At 37.9% G+C, this 26346-nt stretch overlaps 3 protein-coding genes across 3 annotated transcripts; 1 reads left to right on the forward strand and 2 right to left on the reverse strand.

Annotated features, from left to right (window-relative positions):
• Positions 1–822: 822 nt before the first annotated feature.
• LOC135583177 (single myb histone 6-like) lies at positions 823–11666 on the reverse strand. Its single transcript, XM_065160645.1, has 7 exons — positions 11520–11666; positions 10417–10613; positions 10089–10309; positions 8932–9016; positions 6790–6873; positions 5362–5697; positions 823–1126 (listed from the first exon to the last, which is right to left on the reverse strand). The coding sequence occupies exons 2-7, from the start codon at positions 10564–10566 to the stop codon at positions 1112–1114; spliced, it is 891 nt and encodes a 296-aa protein (XP_065016717.1). The 5' UTR covers positions 10567–10613; positions 11520–11666; the 3' UTR covers positions 823–1111.
• Positions 11667–13964: 2298 nt separating this feature from the next.
• LOC135643177 (phospholipase A1-Igamma1, chloroplastic-like) lies at positions 13965–15657 on the forward strand. The gene has a single exon (XM_065159837.1). The coding sequence runs from the start codon at positions 14088–14090 to the stop codon at positions 15552–15554; it is 1467 nt and encodes a 488-aa protein (XP_065015909.1). The 5' UTR covers positions 13965–14087; the 3' UTR covers positions 15555–15657.
• Positions 15658–15817: 160 nt separating this feature from the next.
• LOC103990955 (CSC1-like protein ERD4) lies at positions 15818–22793 on the reverse strand. Its single transcript, XM_009410271.3, has 7 exons — positions 21919–22793; positions 20638–20786; positions 19412–19687; positions 18478–19322; positions 16810–17065; positions 16144–16525; positions 15818–16067 (listed from the first exon to the last, which is right to left on the reverse strand). The coding sequence occupies exons 1-6, from the start codon at positions 22187–22189 to the stop codon at positions 16145–16147; spliced, it is 2178 nt and encodes a 725-aa protein (XP_009408546.2). The 5' UTR covers positions 22190–22793; the 3' UTR covers positions 15818–16067; position 16144.
• Positions 22794–26346: the final 3553 nt, after the last annotated feature.

A 26346-nucleotide genomic window follows, 5' to 3' on the forward strand; every position in this document is an offset into this window, starting at 1 on the left:
GATGATCTCAAAAGAAACAGAAAAGAAAGAGTTGATTTTACACAATTCAAATTCTTTTTTTTTGCATGGGCTCAACCATACTGGCTAATAAGTGCAACAAAATTCTGAAGAAATATATTCACAAGGTCATAATCAACATGAAAGTAAACACTCGAATCAAACAACTGATCAACTCATGCCATCATTATACGCCACTATAGTATGGTGTTGATCGAACCTTACAGAATTACTGTGCAATTCATTCATTAAAAAAAGATCAGCACCATACAGCCCTTTCAGACTTTCCTAGGCAATTATTAAATCCATGCAATCATTATACTCCACTTTATTCTAGTGTTGATCGACTCTCACAGAATTACTGTACAATTCATTCATAAAACAGGACAACAGCATCCATATATTTCTGGATATTTCGATTATTTTACCCACAGTGAGGCACATACAGTGTTTTCTATCAGCCACTAGCTTCCAGGTAGTGCTGTATCATCTATATATCATCTATTCAAGCAGGCATCTCTGAAGGGTCCTGACCCAGATAGGAGGTAACATGGCACACTGGAAACCCAAATGTGAAAGATTATTAAGTCCACAAGAACAGTACCATTGATAGCTCTTTAGATGCAATATGCTGACCAGCAAACATCACCAACTATATGTTCTTGACAGCAACCCAAGATGACCAAATTATACAGGTTGAGAAGATCTATGGTTGCTAGCCAGAAAGGGAAACTTCAAATACCCTTCTCTACACTCTGGAAGACACCAGGCAAGACAGAGCAAAATGATCCAACCCATGTTGTTTTGGTCCAAACAACTGGTGTATAAACAAAACAAACTCAAGCTGCCGAAACAGCCCCCATTTGCTACTTTATATAGCATGCCAACCAGAAATTGTTCTATGAAACAATAATGTGGAAGATTGAAGATAAAGCAATCTCCCAGGTCGACCATCCAAACAAACAAAGTGACCAGGTTCATAATTCATGAACATTATGGAAGATCTTCACAATATAAGCTATACAAAACCTGAACATATATCTACATGTATGACAAACCCGCCATGAGGTATGTATTGCAAAGTTGCATGCAGTAAAAAGCTGAGTCGCCCTTGTCAGACTTGAATCATCTGCATACACAAATTAAAAAAGAAGTTGAACTAAAAATTTTGTAATAACTAAATGGCTGCTTAAAAAATTGTACTGCCAGAGCAGAAGGCACACTGTTGTCTACTAAGCTGAGTGACAAGATATACAGACATGAAAAAGATCATCCGATAGATGCATGCTCAATTTGGAGTGAAAGGTCAGAGTTTTCATCTTCTGAAAATAAAAGCCATGGATGCAGATGACTAATCATGGAGACAAAATATCTTAGTAATGGTGCCAGTTTTCTGGGTATAATTAGCCCAAAATGGCCTGTGCCCATTAATAGCTCCAGTATTTTTTAACATGGCACATACAGTATATTTCTCTGAATGCAGTACAACAGGGTAAAGCTTTGCATATTGACCCTCCCTAGATCTCATTCATGGAGAACTCATATGCGAGACACCCCTTTATTATTCTATAGTGAGGGGAAATTTTAGATAAATCACTACTTTGGATCATGGGACAGTCCAGACACTTTTCAAGTTGTGTCCTTGGATCATTTATATATACTTATGCATAAATATACATATTTTGTCCCACCCTCTTTGTCTCTTCTCTGCTTGTTATCTTATTTTATCATCTCCTCTTATTCTTTTCCATTTCTGTTCAAGCTTATCGTAGTATACTTTCTACAATTAAACTCAAGTCTTGGGTTTATAAAAAGAAGAAGAAAAAGTTAAGTTGTGGGACTCAATCCTTTAAAGGGTTTCAAGTAACACAGCCAACATCAGCCCCAAGCATTAGACCACTAACAATTAGTGGGAAACTGTGTCAGAAGTCATGATCATGAGTCTGACTGTTTTCATTATAAGGTTAGGTACTTAGAAGTGACACTAGACATCTTCACCATTCAAGTGCTTAAAATGCTGAGGATAAGCTAGAAGATTGTTTGGAAATGACCCCACCATCTCAATGCCCAGATGTGTTGCAACACTGGCAAGAGTTCTCGCATTGTTTTGGATTAGCACAAGCAAAGAAGTTAGTCCAAATCGACACGATTAGACGAGCAACATTGGAATTTAGAAACACTTTCAAGAAATATGCTAAATTGATAGATATGCTAATTAACATAATTTATTTCCAGAAGACTAAGTGGATAGAGAAAAATTTTAAGAAAATTAATAGTTGTCAATATAAAATTTGATATACTAGAAAGCTAACTATATATTTATATATATTATATGCCAAAGGTATTACTTTAGATAAGGGTCTTAAGGACAATGTTATAAAAAAATTAAAAGATTTGAGGATAAAAATATAGTACTAAAATTTATACTCTAAAAAAATGTTCTGAGTACTGTTTATGCATTTCAAATTGGACTAAATGATAAAATCAAAACAAAATCCTTGAATAATTTAGATGGAATTATCCAAGTATACCTTTAATAAAAAATTGACAACTTGAAGTGCTTTGAATGCCATATAAGAAGAGAAACTGTTGAATTTAAAAGAGTGCACGAGAGCTTTGGATAGGAGAAAAACAAAGAAGACATTGACTTCAAATTTTGCTACATCTTATGATATCATAATTGTTAATATCCTATTTAAGAAAGAAGAATAACATTTCATTACTTATGAGTGGACATTATTGTTTTCAGATAGGTTTTTTGCATTATGGGTTGTAAATTTACACCGTGTGGAAACTTGACAAATCAACAAGGACTGATGATTTTAGATATGTGTTAGAAGAAGGAAAGAAAAAAAATGGTAAGTAGTTTTAGTAAAACTAGATGGCAAAATTTTAAGACCAATGCAAATTTTTTAAAAAAAACAAAATGGAGAAAGAGCTGTGCAACTTGTACAGAAATAATATTAATAGCATGTGGACTTCAATGACCATTACGGTTAGGATGTGACAAATGAAATTTTGAAAAATCTAATGACAGAAAATGCAACCTTAAGAGGGTAGCTTCAAGAGAATGTGACTTTAACAAACAATAATAAGAGATCATGCTCAAAGATTGGCAAAATTGCAAATAACAATGACAAGTTTAGAAATATGTAGCATGAAAAGGGCAAAAAAGTTGTATGACAAAATACAAGGCATGTATAGTAAGATAGGTACTACTATGGAAAACAAATTCACTAATGATATGGAGACTAAGGGAAGATTAAAAAAAAAAAAAGGAGGTAATCAATGGATGAAGCACTCACCAATGCGGGGTATGGGAAGGGTCAATGTATGCAACCTTAGCTTTAAATATTTAAAGAAAACTTTACCGTTGTACCAAGGCCTGCTCATTGATAAGCTTTAAAGATAAGTAATCATGGTAAATTTAAAAATTATAGGTTTATTTCTATGATTAACAGAGATGACATAAAATAAGCTTTAAAAAGAATGAGGATAGTTAAGGGTGGAACCTGATGGTATCCATATTGAAATTCCAAAGACTTTAGAAGATCCGAAGATATATGATTGACAAGTTTATTAACTTTATTTAATAAAATTTTATGAATTAAAATGATGCATACTGACTGCGGAACTCTGGAATAAAAACTTAAAGTATAAGAGAGACATTCAAGGTCAATCCAACTATAAAGTAGCATAATTTGTCATGTGATGTAACTTCAGGAAAAATAGTTAAATGTAGTTAAAGATGCTAATCAATTAATTCTGAAGATCATGATTTTGTTCCTGAAATATCAACCATAGAAATTATTTATTTAATTTGCATGAGGAAGCAAAATTTTGCATTTAATTTTTACTGAATTAAAAAGGTCTATGATAGAGTTCATATAGATTTAAGAAAACCTTAAGTATATTGATATGATATCATAAAGTATATGTATAATAGTATTTTCAGTTAGTGTTGTGTTGTAAAAAGTTTGTCTAATGATTTTGTCATTAGTATAAAGTTATATCAAAAATCAGCTTTATGGCCTAACTTAACTAATCGTATACAGAATATACCACCATGTTGTATGCTATTCGATGATGATTCTGATTGACGAGAGTTTAAATGAGAAGAATTTTAAACTTGAGCTATAAAGATGCCTTAAAGCTACACGTCTTAAACTAATTAGGATTAAAATTGAATATATGAAATATAATTTTAACAATACTAAAGAAGGATTATGTATGCTAATCAAGTACCTTTAGATCAAACAAATATATTAGGCCAGATATGTTTAATGGATTTATTGGGAAGCTAAGAAACATATACAAAAAATTAATATAGTTATAATGCAAACAATAATTATGATGCAAACATTGAAGTGAATATGCAGAGCTAATAGAAGAGAAATATTATAAGACTTTTGTTCATGGACAACTAGGCAAAGTGATGTAGAATAAAATGAGGGACAATCATCTGAAATTGTGTGAAAGTATTCAAAGGAAACCTGTAGATAAATGGTGTCCAATTAATGCTAGTGGAATAATGAAACGTAGATGCAGAACTAAGAAGGCTTTACTAAAACCAAGTTAACCAACATAAAGTGACTCTAATGCTCTTAATTTAACTAATTATACTAGTTTGTACAAAGCTTAGTGGCAGGAAAAAATTCATGTAACTAATTCTGGAAAAATCAGGACATCGCTACTCAATGCTATAGTTATGGGATTCAAATCATGGACTCATGCATGTCTTTCCCTCTCATTTTTATTTTTTTTTAGGACAAGTGATGACAGATAGTTCATAATCATGATAAATAGTGAAAGGCACACAACTATGGCAAGAAGCAGATGGTGAACAAGTAGGGTGTAGAGGGGAAGATGGGTGGCAACCAGGCATATCCTTTTCCTCCCTCCCTCCTGTTCGCTTCTCTTCTTTCTCCTCTTCTCTTTTCTTCTTTTAAAACTAAGAAAATATTTTATGCATGTTTTGGTAGAGCCCCCCCAAGAAAATTAAATCATATACCATTACAATCCAGGATTTTTTTAGGGTGCAGAAAATCTGGTTAATATATCCTAATGATATTTACCCTTTTCTTCTATTAAAACTAGGAAAAAAATTTATGCATGTTTTTAGATCATGTACAATCCAGGATATTGAGGGTGCAGAAAGTCTGGTTAATATATTCTAATGATATTTATACAACATTACTGCAACACATTATATGCAGATATGAACTTGAATTAGACACAGAACAGTGGAATAATTAGCTATAATATGAATCACTCAACTAAATCAGAGTTTAGCAAAAAACTAAGAACAGTAAATTCCACAAGTAGGATCACAGCAATTTGATGGCAATCGATGAAGAAGGTTACCAGTTTAGTAGCATTTTTATTTCTCAGTGTCAACATTGCTGCCTCAGCGAAAGCTTGAGCTGCTTCTGCATCAGCTTCAGCAGCTTCTGCCTCTCTCGCCGCTTCTTCGGCTTCTGCAATTGCAGCTTCTGCCTCTGCAACTGCTTTAGCAGCAAGAGCTGCAGCTTCCTGAGCAGTCATACTTTGTGTTCGTGCTAATTCAGCATCTACTTGAGATTTTAAGAGGGGCTTGATATCAACCCTTGATTCCCTTTGTCTTCCCTCAAGAAGCAAAAGCTTGGAGCTTTTTTCTTCTGAAAAAGCTGAACTTGATGGTGTACTATACTTGCGCTTCACCTAAAAGATCAAGAAACCTCTGAATTTTAAGTTGGCCAGTTAAACAAACTGTTTATTCATATAACAAACAATAAAAAATTATAAGAGGTAAATAAGCGGTAGTAGTAGATGAATACCTTTCATCATTTTAACCAAATTGCCATCTAATATAGAATCTGAAAATTGTAAATACAATTGTGTTGGAACTCCATAACATGATTGAGTTGGAACAATTTACCAAATCTGATCTTATGGAATAAGTACAAAAATATTCTTGCCTAAGCTCCCACAATCTAATTTCTAACAGATAATGGTACAACAAGTTTCCATAAAAAGTCACTCCACTTGAGAGGGTAAACTATTTGTGTAACCCTTCTCAGACTCCACAATAGCAGGAGCCTCATGCATCAAGTTGCTCTTTGCAAAGGTAGATGCTTTATGTTTAGTGACAAAAAAAAACATCTACCACAATAGCACAGCTCATATCTAGTTTTTATTACTTAGTTGAACATACATCCAGATTGTGAAATTATGTAGTTTGTCCAATAAAAGGCACAACCAACCTAATAAATAGACCAATGCTCACAGGTAGTTTGTCAACTTTTGGACCTCCCTCTCTCTAGTGACAAAAGGGAGAAGGCTAATGAAACTATGCTCCATTGTGCCACAGTTGAAACTGCCATGCAGATTTACTATATTTAGCTTTTCATTGGTCCCGTATGATACAAGCATTTGAACATATAGGAACATAAAATAAAAGAGAATGGCAAATTTTACCATCAACTTGTTAAAATAACAATCACGACCAAAATTTCATGAGGCAATTTAGCAAAACTAAAAATTAAGGATAGCCACATGTATCAATGTTCAAGTATGATCCATAAACCAGACCTGGTCCACTTGGAAGAAACAACACAATACAAACTAAAGTGATAATGATTAGTTGGTTGAATGCAAATCCACTGGACTGCTTTGAGCACCAGTTAAATTGCCCACCTTAACACTGATACTTGTGCTGATAAGCTTAACAAGATTCTGTTAAATAGGTTACATGTAAAAGACACTGCTTTTCCATGGTATAACCAACATTGTACATTTTGCATGACAAAGTACCTTGATCAATCTCCCACTTGAAGTTAAAGCCTTCAATTTTGCTGATAACAACTGTTTAAAATCTGTGGGAGGCCAATACCGATCCTACATGAGCCAGATCAAGAAATATATCAGCCATTACAAAAGAATAGGTAAAGCATTCAATCAAAATGGATCTGATTAGTCAAGCGATTGCAACGCAAGATATGAGATCTACAAACAGAATATCTAAGATCCTTGAATTTTCCAGTTTGTGATGATCAACAGAATGCTTGTCCAGTTGGTCCTCATTTATGTAAAGGTGGTAGGTATCTTAATAATTATAGAACAAAAAGAACGACACTATTGACATTCTTTTCTTTCAAGTTCATCTTTAAATTTAGACAGAGGGATGAACATGAATGTAGTTATGTTTAATGATGAAAACATATTCAGTCAAAATTTGCTAAAACAAAGCTTAAATGATATTTTTATAAAAAAGAACCCATCTGGTTTGGCATTTTGCACATTGTCCGCTAGAATTCTGATCAGCCTTGATCTAGTTGTCCTATTCCCTAACTCCAATTCTACATACATAATGCATTCATATGTGTATACAATCACGTACTAAAAGATTTATAGCTGACCTGGTATCCTATCAGCAGGATTGAGGGCTCAATCCTGCTGACTGAAAATCATTATGGAATCTAAAATCAAGCCCAAAGTTCAATGCCCAAGGCTCCTTCAGTGTGGGGTATGAGGAGAGTCCATGTAACCTCATAAATCTTAGTAGAGGGGCTATATCCATAAACAGCATCATGTCATTCTAAATTCACCCTTCCAATGGACATAATATCCAACATATAAATAATTGACATAAAAAAATCATATGTTCTGAAGCCCCCCAACATATTTATCAAATGTATATAAAATTTCAGTAGTATTAGCGAACATATTTAATTTAAGTAAAAGAACTGGCTTCATACTCCAAATTGAAATTAACACCATTCAACATTATATAGAACATCTAAAGTTACAATTGCTGGTGGTAATTTCCAATATATTTAATTCCTGTAGCAAAATACTGCCTCAATTTTGTATATATATATGTTCTTTCCTTTTAGTATAGACTGCATTGCTTCATATTAAAACTGGCAGCATTTATTCATCTTCCTCCCCTACTTTGACCTCAAGTTATATCCTTCAATTGTAGTTTGTGTTGGATCAGTTTCTGGGCTGAAACATTAGCTTGCACCAAGCATAGAGTTACCACTGGAGTTGTACCTATCTGAAATTAAAAGAGAAGATCGCACTCATATTCAATTGTTCCAGAGGAAGAGAAACACAGGCTTCATTTCCAAAGCTTTGATGAACAAATACATTTCATAATCTGTGAAAAAAAATCTCTAGATTTCTCCTCCAATTGGCAAAGATAAAGATTCACTCATCTAACAAACAAAGCATACTTACAAGTTACAAAGCCCCTATATTGAAAAGGCACAGAAATTTTAGAATTATCTAAAGCTAAAGGTAATGGTTAGAGCATTTTTTTTATACCATTCCAAGAGTTGAAAAACTTCTAAACATGATAATTGAGTTAAAATCAGCAGAAAGCAAAAAAATGAAAACAATCTTTTAGGAGTTGCAAAAAGCTCTCTCAGATTTCAGAACCAATAAACACAAACAAGAAAAGAAAAGGGATCAGAATAGTAAAAGAATTACAGGAGGCTCAAAACTGTAGAAGCAAGAAAAATAAGATAGTGCCATATAGAAACAAATATTTCCAAAAATAACCTCTAATCTGAATATACAAGCAAAAAGAAAGATGGGCTTACCACCAGTTCACAATGTTTACAGGATAGTAAGTCCTGTACCTTATATGGACAGCCCACAATTGATGGTCTACATGTATGTTCATGCCTGTATAGGTAAATACTGATCGATACATACCATTCCTGATGAAATTGCATTTATGGACTTCATAATACTATAGAGAAAAGAGAAAGAGACATTCATGCAAGCCAACCTAACTCAAATAAGTTGAGCCAAGTACCAAATAACATGAATGCATATACAACTGCAGTAAAAAGGTAGTATATGGCCTTTGACACATATGTTAGGTGTTATATTTTTTATTTTTCAAGAAAACCAAAAACAGGAATTATCTGAAAGAAGGGAAAAAACCTCTATATACATGGCAATAGCTGCCTTGTCAGACCCAGCGGGCTCCTTCAAATTTGTTACAGCTTCCAGTATCAGAGTGTCTAGCCTGCATATGAGAAAAAGAAACCCAATAGATTAACTCATAATCAATACAAAGAAAAAATGATAACAAAAACTACCAGTTACAGCTAGAAGCCATGGTACGAGTGGACACTGCATATAACGAAGAACAAAAGGTGCTAAAATTTGAATCTACCAGTGTCCTTTTTATCACTGCTATCATTGTTATGTGGAAAAGGGATCATACAAAAAAGATAGGACTTCAAAATTCGAATCTACCAGTGATGTAATTATTAAGATCATTGTTTTATGAAAAAGGAAGTTCACAGAGAGTCAGGATCAAAAAGTACAAAGTACTGAATAGAATGCAGATCAGGAGTTTTCTTATTACTGTAGGTACTGTTAATCCCAACAATCAGGGGTTTTCTTATTACTGTAACTGCTGCTGTTAACCCACAATCATTTTGTTTCCTTCCAGTGAGTAATAGAAACTTGCCAGAGAATGTAGCTCAAGATGTTGGAGGATCCAAAGATTCAATTTGAGATAAGTAATGAAGAGATGTGCTTGCATATCATGTTGGAAAGTGAACCTGTCAATAGAATATGTACAAAAAAGAGTATGGTAAGTAGAAACCAAGTTTCAAATATATGATGGGCCGGTACATACCAACCAGTATTTACTGGTCAACCAAGAATTGACATTTAATCATAGAGATCGGTATGGTTGGTTTTATTAATTTTTTGGTGACACTAAGGAGTACAAATCAATATATATGTACCATAATGGTTTGACTAAGGACCAATACAGAACAATATAGGCTGGTACAGTTAGTTTTATTAGTTTTTCTAGTGATACTGAGCAGCAGAATAAGTATCAACAGAGACAAAAAAGAATGAACATCTTTAAACCCAAATATAGATTCATAAATCATATACCATTGTTGTGACTTTGAAATAAGATGGGAAAAAAATGAATGCAGATCATAAGTTACTGGTGACAAAGGCCCAAATTGAATTGAGATAGGAAAAGAGAACAAAAATGACATCAACACAAATGAGTATATGGTCAATATCTGTCGCCTTGGAGCATGAAACAATTAAGCAATAACCAAACCAACCTGAACAGAGACCTCTTCTGACCAGTAGTTTGATGTGGTTCACTAGACATGGTAAGAGGCTTGGCGTCAATAATTTCTGTGTCTGTATCCTCGACCGTTGTTCCAACAGACACTAGTGCACCATCATGCCTGGAGATCTGTCGGCTCTTTTTCAAAGCTGCCCTGGCCTTTCCTCGAGATCCCCATCCATATGCAGTTACATTAATATTCCGCCACTTGTCCTGCTCAGTCAAAGACAAGTACCTAGTAAGTTATCAAGGAAAAAACAAAGAAAAAGTGACGAAGAAAAGAACTTTTGCCCACATACATTTTACAAAAGAAGCTATACCTTGAGGTCAACATTAGATCGCATGGATAATACACCACTAAATTCTGGATCTTTCAAAATTGTGCGCCATTTGCCAACCCCATGCTTACGTACTCCAGCTTTGAGAGCAGCTTCTTCCTCTGGTGTCCATCTTTGCTTGGGAGCACCCATTGGTGAGATTAGGGCTTCAACTCAACAGCAAATATCTAAATTCTAACCTGGTATTTACACATGAATTGACCAATGCATCAAAAGTCACACGATGAACACTAACCAAAACAAATTGGAAACTAGATCATGTTCCTGACTGAAATTTGTGAGAATGGTAAATAAAAAAAATGTCAATTTTAATTACACGATCATATTATCTACAAAATGCAGATCAGGAACATCCAAACCGCATTAACTACAATAGTGACCAAGGCTTTTACATTCTTCCGAAAAACATGGAGGAGATATAAACTACAACAAAAGTCTATGATTTGCACACTGCAAAAGAAATCAGCAAGTCTGCGTCACCGAGTAAGTGGTGATTCAAACATGCTTCATTCGCATTTTATGCGCTTTAAAAAAGTGAGCAAAAGCAATAATGCGATCGCTATCACGGAGTCAAAAGATTCAGCAAACTGAACAAGACACAATTTTAGATGGTAAGTAGTAGTCAAATAACCTAACCGGATGAAGGATCATATCCTCTACAAGTGTTATCAGAGAACCAGATGGATGTCAAGAGTCAAGACAACAGCACGGATCGAGATGTACAGCGACGCAATACCGTGATCATCTAAAAATACGAGATAAGAAGATCTGCCTAATTATTTCTTTATTCTTACCCAAATCATCAAAACCCTGAATTCATGTTGATCTGCCTAAACTAAAAAAAAAAAAAACCAAAAATCAGATCATGAGAAGACGATTCTAAACATTAAAAAAATCATTGAAAAATAAAAAATCAAAACTCAAGCAACCAAATATCAATCCAATCAAGAAAATTTCAAGCAAAGAACAAATTGTCTAAAAGCATTTGAGAAATTCGAAGGAAAAAACCCGGCAACCATCCGATCGAAGAGGAAACAAGGACGACGGAAGAGAAGAGCGAAGGATACGAAGAAACAGAACGTAACCTTCTGCGGTGACCATAGATCGAATTCGATGACGCGAGTTCTCTCGATGAGCTCGCTTGCGACCATAATGGAATAAGAAGCCCTAACCCTAGATCGATAAAATCCAGCGCAGACCCTCATACCAACGAGCACCTCCCCAGAAGTTTCTCGTCCTACGTGGCAGCATCAGACAAAACGCGCCTTGCGGGACCCGCAGATTAGGACGGAAAGAGGTGCCCTACAGTTGGCTTTAGAGGGTCGGGTTTCGGCGGTTCGGGTTAAGATAAGTCCGATTTGCAATGGACGTCGGAGATTTAAGCGGGGGGTCGTGTGTCGGGTTGGATAGGTACCGTGTCGGACCCAAATGGACATCAATTGGCCCGGTCCGGTTTAACGTTCTCCTTCCCCCGACCCGGCCCATCCCTTTTCCGTCGTCTTCCTCGACGGGTTCTCAACACGCCAAAACCCTAAATCTTGGGGATAAAAGAGAAGTGCAGCAATTCATCAAATCTTCTCACAGAGTTGGATTCCTCTCTTCTGGAATTCCGTTTTGCAATTGGAGATCTTTTTCTTGAATTTGGTCAAGTACTTTCGATCGTCAAGCCACGCTCATGAACACCAGAAAGAAAGAAAGAACGATCTTCCATGCGCTTTTCTCTTTTGTTTCTCTTTCGAAAGTATGCACGGAAACTTCAATGCCATTTTGAATTTGTTACAACCATTAGTGCCATGTTCTCGGGATTCGATAGCCATACAACACAAAGAGGGTAAGAAGGTGGCCGCGGCAATGAACGGCGGCGGTATTAGAGTTTCCTTTTTATTAACTAAAAAATATATTTTTACTTTTTTTTATTCTATCCATGAGAAAATAAATATTTTTAATATATATATATTTATCTTGATAAAATTATAATTTTATCCTTAAGAAAATTAAATATTTGTTATTTTGATCGAATTTGATTCTGATTGTATCTTGGTTACTTGATTGAATTTAGATTCAATCATTATCATCTTAATCAAATTTAAAAATTTAAATTTAATTAATATTTTATTTTGATCGATTTTAATTTTGATTGATCCAATTGGATTGATGTTTAGTCAAAATCTATCAAACCAAGTTTATGTAATCAAATTTTAGATCTACTCAGTTAAATAGGATTGATTTGTCTAATTTAGGATTTAATATTGAATATATATATATATATAATAGATTTTTGTTATAGTTTTCTCATATAGAATATTCATAAAATCTTACTTGTCATAATTAAATTTAAATTATTATTTTTGAATATTTATGTAGTTATTCATATTCATATATCTTGAAATTATGAAATGATTTTTATTTTTATATAAACAACATGATTTATGATTTATCATGATTACAATTATCATAATTTTTTATACTGATTAATATTTAACAAATATTATGAATTATTATTTTTAATTTTTAAATTATTTTGACATAAATCAAATTGAAAAAAATTGCTAAAGTTTTATTTGACAAGTAGATGTTAAAATGGCCTAAGATGATACATTTACGAGATGTAAATTATAATAAATATATTTTATCATTTATAAATTTTTTAAAGTTATATTTTATATTATTGTATTTGTCTTATAGCCATCAAAGTATATTGAATTAATAAACTTATAAAATTATATAAAAAAATTAATTTTAAATAATATTAAAAAAATAATATTTATGATAACACACATAATTAGAATATTTTAATAATATAAAAATTTTAATTTACTTTAAATAATTATGTTATGGAGTTAGATAATACTTTTTTGGATGTCTTTACTATTTATGGTTGTATAGGTAAAGATAAAAATATTACTTCACCAGAATGGTGTTTTACCTAAAAAATAATAGTAAAAATTATTAACGAAGTATGACATTATTACATTATTTTTTTAAAATTTATCTAATGGCTCATTAAAAATTATTATTATATTATTATGATACATCGAAGGAAGTATAACATCGATGACATATAATACTTACATTGATAGTTAGACTTAATATTATATTATTATATTTATTAGATTTATTGATCTATTTTATAAAATTCGTGTAAGATATTTTTTTAAAATCTTAAAATTTAATTAAGTAAAATTATTTTTAAATAATCTTTTATTTTATTTATTTTAAATTTATTTATTTTTTTATTTATTAATTAATAAATTAAGTAGGAGAATATTAGATTACGTAGATAAGATATATTATAGATACGAAATGAATTGTGATTAGATAAGTAGAAAGAAAGTATAATTTTGATAGAAGAGAATACGGTGATTACTTAAGTTAAACCCGAAAGGATTACAATATTATAAACGATGAGAATTGTGTTCACATGGAAATCTTTAGTTCCGGTCTCCTCAGGAAAGGTCCGCCCTGTCTGATTCTGCTGCAGAAGTCAGTCAAGCAGTCTTCGATCTCGAGCTTCTGTCACCCCGAAATGGCTTCGAGCAAAAGATTCCAAGCTGCAGAACTTTTAAGTCTTATCAATCTGAACTCAACACCGATTCAAAGTCCAACAGTTGATATCGAGTCTTTCCTCTCTGTGCATCAGCAGCTGCGTCGTCATGGACTTGCCTCTCTCCACCACCATCGACCGCCACCCACTCCCCCTCACCAAGCACTCCTTCATCATCTCCGCCGCCACCTCCGTCGAAGCGCCGTCGCCCCCAGAACGCCGGATACACATACCGACGACTCTCTCTAACTTTCTCCACCTCCACCTCGCGTCGAAGCCCGACGGCCGGACCGTTGACCACCCAACCCTCACCGTCGACGACGCTCCGGCCTTCTCCCCGAAAGAAGACATCTCCTCCCTCTTCCCGGATATCCACGGACGCGCCGACTGGTGTCGCCTCCTCAACCCCCTCCACCCCTGGCTCCGCCGTGAGATCATCAAATACGGGGAGCTCGCGCAGGCCACCTACGACGGATTCGACTTCAACCCCTTCTCCGAGTTCTGCGGCAGCTGCCTCTACGGCCGCCACCGGCTCCTCGAGAAGCTCGGCCTGTCGAGGAGCGGCTACGAGGTGTCCACGTACGTCTACGCCATGTCCCACGTCGATCTCCCCGCCTGGCTCGAGCGCTCAATCCATGCGGACGCATGGAGCACGGAGTCCAACTGGATGGGCTTCGTCGCCGTGAGCGACGACGAGGAGTCCCACCGCATCGGCTGCCGCGACGTCGTCGTCGCCTGGCGAGGCACCATCGCGCCGACCGAGTGGTTCGAGAACGTACAGGGCAAGCTCGAGCCGCTGGGGGACGGCCACAGCGCCGTCAAGGTCGAGCATGGCTTCCTCGGTGTGTACACATCAAAGAGCGAGAGGACGCGCTACAACAAGACCAGTGCGTCCGAGCAAGTCATGGCTGAGATCAAGAGGTTGGTAAATCATTACAGACGGCAGGGGGAAGAGGTCAGCCTGACCATCACCGGCCACAGCCTGGGCGGCGCGTTAGCTCTGCTCAACGCCTACGAGGCAGCGTCCGCCATGCCGGACCTTCCTGTCAGCGTCATATCCTTCGGCGCACCGCGCGTCGGCAACGCCGCATTCGGCGATAGGCTCAAGGAGATGAACGTGAAGGTACTGAGGGTGGTGGTGAAGCAAGATGTGGTGCCGAAGATGCCCGGGATCCTATTCAACGAGGGGCTGAAGAGGCTGGAGAGCGTGACCGGAAAACTGGGGTGGGTGTACAGTCACGTCGGCCTCGAGCTCGGGCTCGACGTCCGGTCGTCGCCGTTCCTCAAGCGCGGAATCGACGTCGCCGGATTCCACAATCTGGAGGCCTACCTGCACTTGGTCGATGGATTTCGCAGCTCGGACAATGGGTTCAGGAGCAGCTTCAAGAGGGATGTGGCGCTGGTAAACAAGGCCAGTGGGATGCTGAGGGATGAACTCAACATACCACCTTGCTGGTATCAGGTAGCTAACAAGGGAATGATGTGCAATGCTCATGGGAGATGGATGAAACCTGCAAGAGAGCAGGAAGACATCCCTTCACCTCATGCACAAACACCTGATCCATGTCAAGCTTGAGCTTTGTAATAGAGCTTGAGCTTGCTGGTATCAGGTAGCTAACAAGGGAATGATGTGCAATGCTCATGGGAGATGGATGAAACCTGCAAGAGAGCAGGAAGACATCCCTTCACCTCATGCACAAACACCTGATCCATGTCAAGCTTGAGCTTTGTAATGGAGCCAAGCTTGCATCATTTAGCTGTACATCATATTGTTCATCAATCAGATCAAATAGCAAGCAATAACACAGGATCACTGATTGCAAATTTCATATGAACTCGTAGCACAAACATATCAGATTGTGTATAATTAAGCCATGGGAAACGTTTTATCAACAGCATCTACAAACGGAAAGAAGGGAAGGAAGAAAAGAAAAGTATCACTCACTACTACAATCAATACCAACTCATGGGGAATTTTATCATCTACAAACAGAAAACATAATACAATCACATATACAACAAGGAGATGCATTTCGCTGGTGAAACTTCTGGCTTCTCAGATAGGCAAGGATTTCCTGATGAAGCATTCCTGGAAGAATTTACCAATTTGTGTTAGCTTGCTTGGCTATTAGATGAACATTATGTAGAGCAAAAGAGAAATGTACCTTATAAAGATGTAGTTCTCAACGAATGCGAGTGAGCATCCTCGAATTGGTCGGCATCATGAAGCTTCTCGGTGCTCAAGCAAGGTGGAATGTAAGCTGCATATATGGATTCCATATTTGGGATTTCCTTTGTACCCTCGCACGCTACTTCAAGAGGAGTGTGGAAGAAGGCAAGATAGAAACGCTGTTTGCACACATAAGCAAAGATAAAGGAGATGGCGATAACAGGAATCAGAAACGGAGCGTAATAGAATTTCCGCAATATGCCAATGTAGCCAAGCATGGTGATCTGATAGACAATCAGAGCTGCAACAATCCGTGCATGCATGTGAGGCCACATTCGGCCATTGCTCTCATACCGAGGGGCATAAACTTTCAGTGCCTGCATTAGAGAATGTAATCAGATTCTTGTTTGAACAGGGCTATTATGATATCAAAGAGAGAATCCACAATTCAAATATCAAAGCAGTTTCCCTTGAATCGTCTTTTGCTATGATAGATGACATCTAGTCTAAGAGAATTGAATGTAAGCAAAAATGTTGAATTATCTACTGGAATTCACATTTGCAAATTAATCTACGGAAGAATTCAAATTAACTAAAACTAGAACTTTGATTAGGATGCTTAAGATTTTCCTTGTTAAGAGTAAACAGAGCAGTGACTCACCTGATTACGTGCAACAAGCCAACCGAGGCCAAAGTACACCACACCAAACGGAATTATTATAGGAGCTATTACTGAGTAACAGAGAACAATTGTGACGATAAGCATGTCGTTGGGAAATCGAGTAGCATAACCAAAATCACTAGGAGCCCAAGCCTCTTTCACCTCGTCTTCAGTTTTACAAAGATACTTCTTTTTGAGATGAAAGATGATAAGAGGAACCAAACGCGAAAGTTCAAGCCCATAGCCAACGAAGAATCTGAGACCCAATTAAATATATAAATCAATGCTCTCTCATAATACAAGTAGAAAAAGACATTAACATCCATATTTTAAAATATTAAATTAGATTATGATCGAGGCTGAAGGGATAGACTCACAGGTGAGTGATGCATAAATTAAATAATAACTCAAACAGGAAGAACAATAACTAAGGCATTGACACCTCAGAGGAACCAGTGTGTTTAACATACCCCTAGCGATACAATGCGCAGAAGTTTAGACGAAAAGATGAAAACTGAGCAGATAGGAAACAGCAAGAAATTAGAAATGTAATTGAGATATAAATGCTAATTTAGTAATTATGTAAGCTTTCATGGTTAAATTTTCACATTTGTATACGAGTCTCTATTAAGTGTGTCATTATAATTACTCCTTCTCTGCCTACCATTCGACTTATTGTTCTTTTCTCCAATCTATTTCTTTCCTCTCTCATTGCTGTTGATGTGGTGCTTCGCATTCGATCTACTCAGGTGGTCATGCTTTTTGAAAAAAAAGGTTGATTAAATGCGTGAAGTTTCAACCAATGCGTAGTCCAGGGTGGGTCAATGTATGTAGTTTACCTATGCAAAGTAGGGAGGCAATTAAGCTTTCTAGACAGTATCTGAAAAATCTAAAGCAATTTTACAAGCAAATGGTCAGAACAGATCTTGAAAAAGAATTTCTACATCTTACTAGGTCCTAATCTGCTTGTTCAGCATCATGACATTGTCATCATGACATTGTTCTGCTTGATCAAAGAAATCTGTTTTCCATGAAAACTACTCCATATACTTACGTACAACGAGTAAAGAAGCAGTAACTCTCCCACCGCAGCATATGCTAAACCTGTCTTTCATCTTTTATTGAATTAATTGAAGATGGAGGATCAAAGATTTCATGGAAGATGACGAGTGTTACATTACTCTTCCACCTGTTCTTCTAAATGTAGCATAAAGAAACACATTGATTAAGATGCTTATCAAGTTTTTTCAATGTCAATACTTCCGTACATTGTTAATTCTAGCAACATGGATAACTTGGTCTATTATAACCAGCATCCCCACTGAACACTTACTATTAGTAACTGGGTCTATTATAATGTTTAATTAAAGATGTAATAACTCATATGTTAGTTGAACTATACAAACTACATCATGTGCTAGTTGGTGAAGAACAAACATGACTTGCCAGAGTAACTATTGATATATTTGACAGCTTGTAGTTAAGAATAGAAAAGGAATATAATCATCCCTTTAGTCAGAACTTTGCCTCGTATAAGTGGAACTATGAAACAGTCTCAAGGTTGATAGATGTCATATTTCATGCAATCTACTAATCAAGGAAACAAAATAGTAAAATAAGCATGATTTATGAAAAGAAATTGGAGAGAAAAAATGAAAAGAATCATACTTCAGTGCAACATAGGTGAGGAAGAAGGTGGCACTTTTAGGCAGGCTCGATCCAAGCAGAGTGATAATTTGACTGGGTTTCTTAATAATTTCCTTTAGTGAACCATACAATGTCCCACCAATTGTTACTCCAAGGAAGACATTGAAGACAATGAAGTAGAAGTACTTCCCAGAGGCAGCTCGCACTGCATGACTCTCAGAGGGTATTCCTTCTTCCTTTGATAGATACATAAGGAAAGTTGGCAACAAAGCCATGAACACTAGGAGTGCGATTTGAGGCAGGTAAGCTTCCAAAACAGTTTTGATCTCTGGTTGATCTACTATTTTCTTCAAAAAGGGCAGATACTTCTTCAAGTTTTCCATCGTTGTAAAGGCCGAGACAAACGCAATTGGGATCATGTAGAAGCATACGGTGAGGAAGACTATGCCATAGACAATCAAAGATCTTATCTCTCTCTCGTAGAACTTCTTTGACAAATTTGTCCACAGAACCTGCTGTGGCTCTGGAGCTTCCATCATAGTCCATGTATCAATCTTTTGAGCATGGATCGTCTGGCTAGCAGAAACAGCAGCAGGCTTGCTGCTGAAGAAAACAAGAGCTGCACCTTGTTGTTTCTCTTTTAGAGTGATCTTTTGTTCAGCCTCTAATTTAGGCAGCAATTCCTGTATTTTCTCATTACAGTGATCAATGGTATCAACTTTTGGACCTACGAGACCGAGAAAGCCAGTTCTGTTGGTGGGCCTTGTACCTTCTGGTTTCCCTGTAGTTTTAGATTCTGCATACACAACTTCAGCTCGAGCAAGTTTCTTTCTGTAACCTTCTTTCTCTTCCCAGATTTTGTTGGCCTAAAAGAAAGGAGAGCAAGAGTAGGTGATGTGTTACCATAGCAGGTTGAACCATAAGTATCTATAATAGCAGCATAGGAGTTATGTACCGTTTTGTTATCTGTGACAACCATTGACTTGTAGAATGTTTCTGGATGAAGTGCTCTAAAGTATGAGTCAACATGATCCTTCATAGATTGACCTGGAGGAGCTGCTGGTATGTCCCTGACCAATATGGCAAACTCTTCAGGTTTTACTACTGCACTTGTTTTTGCTCCAGCTCTCAGATCTGAAACATGTGTGTAGGATTTCCAGAGCACATAGTATGTGACAAAGGAAACCCAATATACTCCAAGCAGAAATGCCCACAACCTTGAACTGCCCTCCTGGAATAAACAGAAAACAAACATCTATGAAAGGCAAATAACCAATAAAAAGAACTATCCTAGAAACAACCAGGCAGCCAATGTAGTTAAAAATTACTGCAATCAAGATTCCAGGAGTGTGACAACTAGATGCAGAAATTACCATTTCTTTTACATTACTTACATCTAAAATTGACACAAAATATCTCCAACCTGCTCTGGTACTAGAGAGATTCTAAAAGGAAAAAAGAGGAGCCAACACCATGCGTGTGCGTGCACACACACACAAAGAGAGATGCTGATCTAATTTTGTTTCTCATGAATTGTCTTGCTTACAAATTTTCTAAGGTTGTACTTTATGAATGCCACACTGACCAGGTTAAGTTAAATTCCTTGACCTGGTAATTTTAATCCTTTGTAACTTGAAGATGTTTGGCAGGTTAAACCTTAAACCTCAAACCACCAATTTAACCCTTCGTCAACCTGAATCAAGACTAAATCTGAACAGTTGGTTACATTATTTTATATTTAGTTTAAATACTGCTCATTATATCAGTTATTGATCAGACCAATGCTTAAATAAAATCCATTTCAGTGAAATTTACTAGTCATTTGAAAGTTGATTATACAGACAAGAAAGAAGAAAAACGAACAACATAAAGGGGTCTAAAATCAGTGTCAGTGAGTATAATAAATGAATGGATTGCAATGAACAAGGAAAAACAGTTCCTATTTAAGCCCTACTGCTTGTCACATGCCATGACACCTGAGTGAATATTGTATTTTCTTCTTCACATTCGTCAATATTGTTGCATCATCGTCGTCTAAACAAACGAAAGACAAGACCAGGATCAAGGCTTTAAATCTCGGTCTAATACTGAATTCAATAACCTACCAGATTGACATACCAACCCCTATTACCTGGTATCATCGAATAAAATATACAGACCCATACTAGCAATATAACTTACTTGGACATGTCCCATCGTTAACTTGTCAAGGTTCTTGAAGGTTCCCTGGCTGTTGCTGTCGATAGTAGATCGTGTACCATTATCAGTTGCCGCAACCGGAAGAAGAACTGGAAGAAGAATAATTCCGGAGAAGACCAATATCGCTAAAACTGCATCAACAAATGTGTCAATCACTCAGCGGTTTTGGAGCCGTGCCTTTCCTTCCTCGCTAATTCTCAGTTAAAGCAACAAGCAGGAAGCACCAAGGTAGTAAAGTTATTATTTACGTAGCTAGTGCACCTCTATCACATATAATAACATAACAGGAAAAAGCTGAATTCATCTATAAAATGAAGTGTACCCGTCGAACATGAGTTGTTTGTCCTACAAAATGACAGTGTATGCACAGTTAACACATGGTAGACACTGGATTAAACTAGTTATTTGATCAAAATAAATTATATTTGCTTAATTTATTGATAACAGTGACAAACGGTGCGACAGGAAGAAAATTCTAATAAGGTTTTAGAATTCTATCATTACTTTAAATCCATAAAATCAAATTAATCACCAAGCAGCTACAAAGAATTAGGAACAAACGAAGATGACTAATCTCCAACCAAGGAAAGCTGAAGACCTGTTAAAAATACAATAATTTAAATCCACGAGACCGTTCAAACTCCTAATGGCCGAGAAATCAGCAACCAAGAACCAGGAAACCAAGAGTTTTTGGTCATAGAATGCCTCGTCGCATATCCAAAAGAACTAACCCCTTATTTTCAAAGACAATACTCGCTGAATTGAAGTCGGAGAAACGTCCATGAGCATCCCAACACCTATCCATAAATGGCATCAAATATTCGATTGAATGCTTACATAACATCTCAATGCCACCTAAAAGTTCTTGGGAATTTAATGATTCTTTCAGCCAAATACATTCAAGATTTCTAAGTGAAGCTAAAGATCGTGTCTTTATTTTTAGCATCAAACCAATGACTTAAAGGAATCAACTTCTTACAAATATTGGACTTAGCAATGGAATTCAAAACTATTATTGCTAGAAATGATGAAATAGGGTCAATTTTTCACGCTTATAATGCAGAGGAAGGACACAAACTAATCATATTCAAGGAAATTTATGTCCGTATTAACACCTTGAATCACTAGATTCGACCAAATTAGACACTCTTGAATGGTTCTAAGGAAATGCAAGTCAACACGAAACTCTCCAAATTAGCCAGAAAGATGCAACCTTGAGACGAACCGTGAACACTTTTAACACAACAGGAGTCGACGCCATACCGGAGCTGAGGAAGACCAGGTAGACGGCGGCGTCGACGCCGGCGACGGCGATGACGTCGGCCTCGGACGCTTTTACGGCCTCCTTGATCCAAGTCAGGGGGTTCCTCGTCACCGTCCGCCCTTCCAGGGGATCCAAGCCCCTCAGGATGCGGTTGGGGTAGTAGATGACCGCGTTGCCGGGCTTCCTGTTCAGCCATGTGAACACTAGCATCAACACCACAAAGATGATGAGGGACGTCCCCAGCGACGTCACGAAGGAGCTAAAATCCATCCTTTCTCCTTCCTCTCCTCCTCCTCCTCTTCCACCTGCTCTTCTACTACAGTAGCTGTGCTAACTACCCGTTGTTTCCTCCTCCCTTCTTTATGTACTCATCACTCTTGGAATGGTGGGTGTTACAAGTGGCCGTTTGGCTCTTTCTTTCCTTTTTCTCGCTCCCTGTGTCTTGGAACCTTTTTGGGAAGAGAGAGGATAAAAGGAGGTGGTTTTGTAATGGAAATGCCTCTTCTTTTGCTGCTTATCTTGCTGCGGCTATTTCTTCTTGCTGAATGCAATCAATTGATGCGGAAATGAGCTGGGCGAGATGGTGATGGAATGATAGCTTTCGTGGCCGAAAAGGATTTCGAGTATGAAAGAGGAAAAGAGAGATCTGTGGAGTGTTGTTGACGCAATTACTTGGGTACCCCCTGGGCACGCACTTACCTTATCTTCTGTTCTTCCATGTCTTGAACGGCATGACTAGCCTCGTGACCTTGTTCAATGTCATGGCCTCTTTTCTTGCAAGTTGAGAAAAAAGAAATCGTAAGAGGGTGAGCGAGGCACATGTTGATTTCTTTGAGATGAATTCCAAAGATGATAGAACAGAATCAGGACTTGTTCTGACAAGGGAACAAAAGGTGATGCGATCCAGCATCAACGTGAGAAGCATCATTACATCCTGCACAAGGGCAGACAGGGCGGCCACACCCTTCTAATTCATGGCAACTCTCCTTGGATCAGTAATACCAAACCAAAAGGCAAATTACTTGGGATAGCGTTGAGCATGTTTGCTCGGAGAGAATAAAAAGGGGTTTTCATTGCACAGACAGATGGGGCTATAAATAATTGCCTTGTCTTGTCGTTGAGAACTGTAGCTCTTCAATCTGCAACAGCTGTGGACAGTAGTAGAAGTTTGAGTTTGAAGTATGCTGTAAATTTGACTCCAAGTGGACTATAAACTACATGCACAACTGTAGATTTTGTCTTACTATATTTAAGATCCAAAGTGAATCTAAAAGCTGCACAGTGTCCGCTGACAAAGCTACAGCAAGCCCGATCCATAGAAAAATCTTATGGTACAAATAATTAGAGAAATATACAACCTATCATGCCAGAACATTAAAGTACATGGACAACCAGGATTTTGAACACAGGCTGCCTGATAGAGGATAAGACAAAGATAAATATGGTTGAGCCATGAATCTGGTGATCTCAAACCAAACTTCTAATCGGTCTGCCTCTGATCCTTCTTCATATCACAAAACACCAGAAGAAAATACAAACTCGCTCCTCTCTGCTTAATTTCTTTGTGACATTTTATCGAACACGTCAGTGATCGAGATGTATGCTCCGGAGGACATTTTGGTCATTTGAAAGATAAGGGTAAGGGCAGTATCGTCACACCGCTGGGCGGACTGTCGGCCTCGCGTCGATCACACGTCTTAGTGTCGGCATGACACGTGGCGGCTTCATATGCGCTGCCGACAGAGCCGTTTTGACCGTTCCGAGCGTCGAGATCGCAACGGTTACCCAGCGGATCTGTTCCCGTGATGCACGAGGGTCTATGGCACGCGGAAACCGTACCCCCGCTTCGCGAGCCCCGCGGAGACCGACGTGGACCACCCACCGTCGCCAATAGATTTGGCTGGTGCGTTGACCCCGTGCCATTCGGACGTGGCGTTTCCGCGGTCGTCATAAATACGTTCGGTTCCGTTATTTATTGGCGGGTAAACCGGCATGCGGGAACGTGGCGCGACGTCGTCCACAAGCTCGCTGACAGTTTTTATCCAGCAGCAAACACCACAACATGCAATTAGATCGGGACTCGTGGACCCTAATATCAGTGATGCCTTCTAGTTTGCTGTCTGCTGCCCGGTGTGGAACAGCTTCCATCAGAAGATTTCAAATACAACGACAACCGCACCATGTGAGCTGCTACCGCATCTAGTTGAGTTGTGCCTGTCGATCTTGTGTCCCTGAACTGGGCCCACGTGTCCTATCACAGATTAAGTCTATCCGCCAGAGGTGTAGAAAAAGTATTATTAATAGAAGAAATAAAACAAGAAAAGAAAGAGGAAGATATTGTTGTCAATGACGGGGCCCACAAGGGACAAAACCCAGGAGTTGATGTGGCTCTTATCAACAACAAGATTTAAATGCTTGTCTGAGAGCATGGAAAGAAGAGCAAGAAAAAAAATCTGACCAACCTTCGTATATTTTTCAGAGGCTTTTAAAAGCTCGTCATACAGCTATGGACAAAAGTCTTATGATAGTTAGTTGCCACAAATCTAAATATTTTTCTGAACTATGAGAGTGGGGGGATGCGTATAGTTGCATATAGGATTGAGTAAGTCTATCATTAAGTGATTGGAACTAATGAGACTAAAAACACATCACTGCATAAAAGATTAGACCAATGGAGATTTAGTGACGTTTGAGCTCATATACTAATGGAGATCTAGTGATGTTTGAGCTGCTGATGGGAGTTGTGGATTGTCTGACCAAAAAACTTGGACCATTAAAGCCCATTAGGTTTGACATGAGTTCAAACACAGGATTTCATCTCTATGTGAGAGTACAAATCCTTTGGAGACATCGAAAGGCCAGGTCTGTGTCCCTTTTGATTTTAGCAGCGCCAGCAGTATGCGAGTAGGAGGGAAAGAAATAGATGAACATGACTAAGATCAGGAAAAAGTACCGAGTGATCATGTGAGAATCCAATCTCTCGTAGCAGATTATACTGGAAACATATGTGCTTAAGTTCATGTTAGACGCTGGAAGTTTGAAGTAATATGCAACTTCTTTCTTTCAATTTTCTCTTGGGGAAACCGAAATGAGTTCCTTTTCAAGATGTGCTATCTCTCTGTGACGAGAGAGGTATGTAACAGTTCATTTACTGCATAGGTTGTTGCTGACTTGTGTATTCCTGGATTGTTTGTGTGAATGTGTATTGCCATCATGTTCATGTCAGAGCTCAGATAGGAGAACTCTCTACGTGAAATGTCAAGGTGATACCAAACTGAAGGTAGCAATGGGGAAACTGCTTCACCCTTCTATTTCAGCAACCTCTCCTTGAATCTATGGAACCCCACCAGGAGAAGAGCAGTGATAAGTAGGCTTATCATCCTTCACTTCTTTTGCCTTCTGAGAGAGCTCTTACATGAAATGGAAGCACTATGCTTCTGTGTGTTTGGTGGACCAATATCCAAGCTCCAGTGTTACAATATATATATGTATATACATATAATATATGTAATCAAGTGTCTCTTTGGAGATGTCTGATAACATTGGAATGCTATATAAAGAAGGTTAAACATCTACACCGTCTTCCATCTCACTGAACCCTAACCTCTCAGGAAATTAACAGGCATTCGTTGTCATCGGTACCTTTTCTCTCTGATGTCCCTAGTTCTAACCTACCACATCCTTGGCCACAGGGTTTGAGATCTCCCTTGTCAATGCGACTGCAGACTTTACTATATATAGAAGTGAAAGCAGATGTGTTTTGCTTTGCAGACAGAGCAAGATGAGAATAGTAATACAATCTATCTGTCTTTTATGTAGTTAATTCTCTGTAATGCTTCAAATGCATTGTATCCAACAACATCGTCATCATCATCATCATCATCATCATGAGACCCGTATCAGTAGCAGCTAAAAGGAGAACAGCAATAGGGAGATGGCAAAAAGAAGAAAAAGTGCAGAGCCAAAAGGTTGATCGGAGCACGTGAGCCATCACCCGTGGCGTCGCCATCGACGTTTCTTCTCTCTTTCTTTTCTCTCTCTCTCTCTCTCTCTCTCTCTCCCGCCTCGGTTGCTGAGCTAAGATAACCTACGGAGCCCTGCACGCCATGGCCGCAGAAGCTAGCGTCCTCACGTTACATTGCGTACCGACGAAACCCTGCTTTTTCCAGGTATTTATGATGGCAAGTCCGAAGAAGACCTTCGTCGTCCCTGATGCGAGAGACCTGTGTGACCGCTCACTGCCGGTCCATTGAAGTCAAGTCCACTGCTTCTGTCTAACCCAACGTTGGTAGAGAAGAAAGGAGAGGAGAGGCTTGCGGAGTCGTCCATCAATCGACGGATGCGACATGGGAGTCGTGCCTCCTCAATGTCAGAACGTGTCGCGAGGTTTAAAGCAGCAGATTAGGTACACATCAAGTCTCCTCTCG

This window comes from Musa acuminata, chromosome BXJ3-7 (genome assembly GCF_036884655.1).
Source record: "Musa acuminata AAA Group cultivar baxijiao chromosome BXJ3-7, Cavendish_Baxijiao_AAA, whole genome shotgun sequence".
NCBI lineage: Eukaryota > Viridiplantae > Streptophyta > Magnoliopsida > Zingiberales > Musaceae > Musa > Musa acuminata.